Here is a 7,373-nt window from a genome sequence, read left to right on the forward strand (position 1 = left end):
ATTTTGGTCTCTTGTGGAGAGTTGTCTCTTTGGCAATCATCCCATATCTTCTTTTTTTTATAAATGTATAGGATTCACGCTATACCAGATATATTGATGGCGTTCGATCACCAACAAATACTCCTTTGGGATTAATACGTATACAAACCCTATATATACCATGCATATGAATCTCAGAATACTACAGAAACAAGAAAACGTGTCCATGACAAACGCAACTGCTTTATCTTTCCCTTTTGCTTATGAAATCTATTATTCAATGTGTCGATGTGGGTCAGGCATTTTGATTCTCCCTTTTATTCCAACGAAATAGCTACCAATATATTTAAGTTTCAGATGGTTTCACAAAAGTTACAATAAATTAAGATTTTAGGGAATGATACTATTTCATATAGCTAAAACAAAAATCAAACTTACTGTTTAAGTTAAATAGTTGACAAATTTAGTTGTGTTATTTTTTTTAAGGGTCAACTGATTGAAGTGGAGAAGACCAAGGCGAAGTAATATTAGTTGGGCGTTATTTCGAATTCAATTACTGCACATTTTGTATGCCGTAGGAACGCCTTTGGCTGCATCTAAAAATCGGAAATATATAAATATGCTTCCTGTTATACAATCAATTAAAAGATTGAGAAATATGTCTATAAATAAACTCGTAATAGATACCAGTGTTAAAATTTAATATTTGCGCCAGACGCGCGTTTTGTCTACTGAAGACTCATCAAACACGCTCGAATAAATAATTGTTAAAAAGACCAAAGAAAGTATAAAGTTGAAGAGAATTGAGAATAAAAAAATACTAAAAGTGTTGCCAAATACAGCTAACATGTGCGTTTTGGTTTATACGCGCAACAAGTGCAGAGAGCTGTACATCTGAATTCGCGTAACGTCAATAAATCGACGGCGCCTTAATCCCATTGTATATAAAAGCCGGTATTTGTACAAATGTATCTACGACGTACCCATATAAATACTGATACAGATACTCTATATTGCGGTTTCTCGCAGATCCGTCCGCTGAATTTTTAAAAGATTTCACACCAAGCCTAAAAAAGTCAGAGCTGTATTTTGTGTTTAGTTTAAACATATTTTATTTGCTGAATTAAAGCAAAATGGACTAGACACAAGTAAATCATACTTATGAAGTCTTCTCCATAATACAATATAAAGTTACAATAATAGTATAATATAATGGACATGCATATAAAACAAACAGTTTATACAATATAATACTAGCTTTCATAGGTGAACAAAGAGGAGACAAAGTAAAAAAGGAAAAAAGAAAGTTTGAAAAATCGTATACTTCTGTGACGATGACTTGTGGATTGATGACAACGATGACGTCCTGTGTCAGCAATAATAACGCTCTATCAAGGCATAAGAAATCTGTTTGACCTTTTTATGTAATTCTGAACATGTTTGAAAATTTGAATATTTTGTGTCTGCCAACATGTGCTGGTGGAGAAGTCTGTAGGCATTTTCTTTATCAAAAGCCTATCTTTCAGTTCCAAATGGTGAAGTTGAAATCATCCCTTCGTAAATTTAACGGACGCCATCACGGGTTGGTTGACCGTTTCGCAAATGATCTACATCGGATATGTTCCTTACGTCGTAACTACAATCCCCTTCCCTTTCATGAATGTGACCTATCGAATTAGACTACTAGTATTTACCGGATGTGTTATAACATGTGCAACACGACGGGTGTCACATGTGTGTACCCTTCTGGAGCACCTTAGACCCCCCTAGTTTTTGGTGGGGTTCGTGTTGCTTATTCTTTAGTTTTCTATGTTGTGTCATGTGTACAATTGATTGTCTGTTTTTTTCTTTCTCATTTTTAGCCATGGGGTTGTCAGGTTTTTTTTTTCGATTTATGAGTTTGACTATCGCTCTGGTATCTTTCGTACCTCTTTTGAAATGATAATAATAGAATAAAAGCATTACCATCAGTAGTATCTGCATTATTTAAACGGAAAAGACATATTAACATTGTATATCAATTTTAAAAATGAACTAGAGAATTTACAATGACTGTTAATGTCTTGTATGTTTTGAGAAGACCCGAAGAATGTTTTTCTTTGATCGTGACCGGTCGTTCATACGTAGTTTCAGAATAAATGAACTCTGGTGTATAGTTGTCTCATTGGCAATCATACCATATCTCTTTACTTTTATACTTCAGTATTTATGTACTTCAAATAAACTAATACGATATTGTCTATTTCCGGTTATTTACAAAAAGAAACACAAAACCTTTTAATCACGAACCTAAGGGGCGAAGAACAGATTTACAGTTCAGTATTAGAGTTTATGTCTGAAGATATGAAGTATTATCACTGTTTAATCGACCGGTGATAACTATAAGATATTATGAAGGTAAATGAAGATAAAAAAAACCCACAAACTTTAAAAAATAAATCAAGATTTTTACTTCATTTTCAGTCAGTATTTGTTTTACTAATCTTTTTTTTTTTATGTATATAGATATAGGAAGATGTGGTATGAGTGCCAATGAGACAACTCCCCATCCAAATAACAAATTATAAAAGTAAACCATTATAGGTCAAGGTACGGCCTTCAACACGGAGCCTTGTCGTACCGAACAGCAATCTATAAAAGGCCCCAAAAATTATTAATGTAAAACCATTCAAACGGGAAAAACAACGGTATAATCTATAAAAAAAAAGGTTTATATGTTGTTGTTTTTTGGTTTTGTTTTTACATAAATACAGTTTGGAAGAATGACCTTCGTTACATATCGAATTAGGCAGACTCATCATTAGTATTACATGTTATAGTTACATGTATGGACCAATCAAGTCGGTGTATGGGATTTAATCTACACGGCTCGTGTAATCCTACTTAACCCGAACGACGTAGGAGATCGGGTTAAAGGGTCACACGAGCGGTGCAAATTAAATCCAATATACCGATTTGATTGGTGAATAACTGTTTTAACAATGACGCAATCAATTTGTGTTAATTTCTATTAGCTAGCTTAGACTTCAAATAAGACGACAAGTGTACTATACTATGTACTTATATATCAGGTTAATGTACGTATCATCGATGGTATCTAATATAACTCATGGTCTTATAAATTACTAGTATCATAATGCTGAGGTCCTTTGAGATTTGTGGGATCTATAAATCTTGTACAACTAAGAGTAAGGGAAGTTTTTAGGGCTGGAGCCTTTTCATTTTATCAGCTGTCTATATTTGACATAATTCAAAGTTTTATGATAGGTCGTACTGCTGTTTGCGATAGTTTGCATTGCTGAAGCCTTTTCAGTGTTCTCTAATCATAGATTCGGTATAACTAAGGATTTTATAAGAGTTTGTGTCGCCTGAGCCTATACAGTTTTGTCTGCTGTCTACTGTTGGTATAATTTGGGGTAAATAAGAATTAATGAAGCATGCTTTGCGTTTACTCCGTTGTTAACAATCGAAATATGTCTGTGTTTCATGCAAACTCGTATTGTGTTTTGGCTGAATTCGGTCAAACTTCGAGGGAGGGGTATTAAACTAAAAAGATTTGTTTTAGGTCTACGTTCGTCTTAGCGGTTTACTTCTTGTCCCTGCATATGGAGCATATATATCTAAGTTGAAACGATATTCCACGGCTAGCTTTGCTTATCATGATTTCCTCGATAGAGAGTTCCTGTTTATGACACAGCTATATTAAACAAAGAGTTTAAAGTGGCGAAGTTGAAATTAACACTTCGTAAATTACTAACGCCATTACGAGTTGGTTGACCGTTTTGATATATCTGTTTCACAAATGACGACATATATGTTCCTTATGTCGTAACCACCATCTCTTTCTTTTTTCTCTGAATGTGACCCACCGAATTAATTATTCCCAAGTTTGTACTTACATCAACAACACGAAGGGTAATACATGTGGAGCAGGAATTTTTTACCCTTCCGGAGCACCTCATCCCCAGATATAGATTTGCGTTATACAGATTAGTTAAAAAGAAACAGACTATAACATTTGATCTAAGACATCAATTTCTTCCGCGTTTTGATTTTTAAATCAGAAAAAAGAAATCCTTGCGTTACATATGTTTTGTTTACATATCGCAGTGTATTCCTTTCACACACAATATACATCTGAATTCTAAACACAATATTTTATCAGATGTAGAGTACAACGCCGACATATTATTTAAAAACAATTTAACCACAGTAACTATTTGTCGAGTTTGTCGTTTTAAACAAAAAAGTGATTTAGGGAAGTTGAAACAAATCTCTAGAAAGATAATATCTTATTATCATCCGTGTTCTCAGAAGACACCACATCTAACTGAAACAATATAATCTTACTGAGTCCTTATGACAGTCTTTTGAAGGTCAAACTTTTAATACTTCCCCATGGGTTACGTCTAATGATAAACTTAAAAGAAATACAAAACATATTTTGCAATACGGTATACATAAAATGTCACGTTTTTTGTTATTGCCTGACGGTACTTTATTTTTTATTTTTGTGGTTAAATCCTAATAATATAGTAACTCAACAAAATAGCATCTTATGATTAAATTTCACTCAAAGTTACTCAACAATATAGCATCTTTTGACTGGTTTGCTTGTTGCTACTCACAGTTACTCTCATGACTGATATGTTTCTCACAGTTACTCAACAATATATAATGTAGCATCTTTTGACTAATATGTTACTCACAGTTACTCAATAATATGTCATCTTTTGACTAATATCACAGTTACTCAATAATATAGCATCTTTTGACTAATATGTTACTCATAGTTAGTCAATAATATAGCATCTTTTGACTAATATGATACTCATAGTTACTCAATAATATAGGATGTTTTGACTAATATGTTACTCATAGTTACTCAATACTATAGCATCTTTTGACTTATATGTTTTTCAATAATATAGCATCTTTTGACTAATATGTTGCTCATAGTTACTCAACAATATAGCATGTTTTGATTAATATGTTACTCATAGTTACTCAATAATATAGCATCTAATGACTAATATGTTACTCATTACTCAATAATATAGCATCTAATGACTAATATGTTACTCATTACTCAATAATATAGCATCTTTTGACTAATATGTTACTCATAGTTACTAAACAATATAGCATCTTATGTCTGATATGTAACTCACAGTTCCATCTGAAAGACTGATTTAATACCCACTGTAACTTCTTAAAAAACTTTATTTAATATACATTTAATAATGATAAATAAATGAAAAAAACCCAAGATATTTGGTATATGTCACTGAGAAAGTATTCCCTCCACACAGCACCCCCCAGGTCCCCCCCCCCAGTTTTCTCAAAGAATAAGCAATCCTAGATATGCGAAAACGTGAATAAACAATTGTACATCCTTACCAGAGAATGATAATATTTTTTGTCGTGTAATCTATTTATTTGTTTTAACGTGTTGTGATTATATTGTAAGTCAATACTACTACACATTCAATATTATTACCCTTTAACGGGCTATATTTAATTACCTACAGAATCAGATGTTTCCATCATCAATTAAAATCAGCTGTTCCATCGATTGATCACATGATAAAGAAAGGCTTTCCTGTCCGTTGTATATATAAACCAGGTATACAAATATCCAAGAGAACATATTGATTCGGAAACATCATTTTGTAAAAAAGATAAACCACGCATTTAATACTGTATAGGTTTGATTGGGAAAGCAGCAATAAGAAGCTTGTCAATACTGAATTACGATTGGTTGATTTTAGCGTTGTATCCCAGACTACCAAGAAAATATTAGCATATTAAAGACGACCAGTTTGATGCGTTTGTTAACACACTGATCAGTTAAATTGAGATAGTTAACATAACATAAATGCTATCTAAGTAATGCGGTGTGAGGGGAAGGATTAAAAGTATTATAAGTACGGAAAACGAGGCTTGATATTTTAACGGTGAGTGTATATTCCGCTAAAATACATCCGCCAAACGACGACACGCAGTAATACACAAATCAATGTAGTCAGTACATTGACGTTTATTTATATTGCTGATTTTATTGATACAGGAACATTTACTTGTGAATACGGATGATAACACACTGTTTATTTTCTCTTACAAATATGCATTGTAAATATTGAAGAAAGGTTTATTATATTAAACTGAAGACGGATCCAATATGTCGGAAAAGGGAAGTGATTTTCCTGAGCTTGTTGAATTAAATGTTGGTGGTGTATTTTACACAACTTACCTTTCAACATTAACCAAGGAAAAAGATTCATTACTTGGACAAATGTTTAATGGCTCGTCAAAAACTAAAATTGTCAAGGACAGTAAAGGGAAATATTTTATTGACAGGGATGGAGTTCTCTTTCGGTATGTACTTGATTATTTAAGAAACCAGAAACTAACATTACCAGAAAATTTTCATGAAAAAGAAAGACTTAAACAGGAAGCCGACTACTATCAGTTACCAAGCTTAGCAAAGTCAATAACCATATCACTTCCAAAACTTGCTAGCATATCCAATCGCATTCCACCAATCGCTAATAGTAACTCACTCTCTCCTATTTCGGGAGAGAGCAGGGTACCAGCATACATAACTCTGGGATACAGAGGAACTTTTGCATTTGGTCGTGACGGATTGGCTGACGTGAAATTCCGGAAGTTAAGTAGGATTATTGTTTGCGGCAAAGTTTCTGTTTGTCGAGAAGTTTTCAAAGACACTTTAAATGAATCACGTGATCCAGATCGCGGTGTCGAGGACAGATATACTGCGAGATTCTTTCTAAAGCATACATACTTGGAGCAAGCTTTAGATCAACTTGCAGAAGAAGGGTTTAAATTAGTTGGATGTTGTGGATCGGGAACAAACAACGTTGGAGAGGTAAAAGCCGGAATGGACACGGAGGAGGCCCGATGGCAACACTATAACGAATTTATCTTTGAGAGATGTTAAGTCGGGCAACGATATTTGTGATGATCAACGAACCGTGACTTGGAGACAAACGTTGATCCGTGCATATTTGTTGATCAAATAAAATATGACTAGGAAATAACCGTTGATCTGTGTATATGACATGTGACTAGGAGAAAACCTTTGAATCGTGTGTATATGTATCTCTAAAATAATATGTTAACAGCTTCTAGTCCAGTAGTCGTTTATAGGTCATTATTTTTGCAGGTGTAAAATAATTGTTATATTGTCTTTTGGTGTCTTTCATTTCAAGATACAGTAACGGTAAGCTTTTAAAGTACCATCAGATATATATAGTAACTCTATTCATGTTATCAGAAAATACATTTTACACAATTTACGTTATATATTAGCATACTTTATGCAATAAAATATTCACTTTTCATGCAATATTGTTTTCGAAAGTATATTAAGA

The 7,373-nt window shown here is 33.2% G+C and overlaps 1 protein-coding gene across 1 annotated transcript; it reads left to right on the forward strand.

Annotated features, from left to right (window-relative positions):
* Nucleotides 1-5,740: 5,740 nt before the first annotated feature.
* LOC134697281 (BTB/POZ domain-containing protein KCTD12-like) lies at nucleotides 5,741-6,986 on the forward strand. Its single transcript, XM_063559454.1, has one exon. It carries the CDS (start codon nucleotides 6,161-6,163, stop codon nucleotides 6,938-6,940), a length of 780 nt encoding a protein of 259 aa, XP_063415524.1. The 5' UTR covers nucleotides 5,741-6,160; the 3' UTR covers nucleotides 6,941-6,986.
* Nucleotides 6,987-7,373: the final 387 nt, after the last annotated feature.

The sequence above is a fragment of the Mytilus trossulus genome, chromosome 14, assembly GCF_036588685.1.
Source record: "Mytilus trossulus isolate FHL-02 chromosome 14, PNRI_Mtr1.1.1.hap1, whole genome shotgun sequence".
Classification (NCBI taxonomy): Eukaryota; Metazoa; Mollusca; class Bivalvia; order Mytilida; family Mytilidae; genus Mytilus; species Mytilus trossulus.

Coding starts and splice junctions, on each gene's coding strand:
- LOC134697281 (XM_063559454.1), top strand. CDS start 6,161: ATGTCGGAAAAGGGAAGTGATTTTCCTGAGCTTGTTGAATTAAATGTT.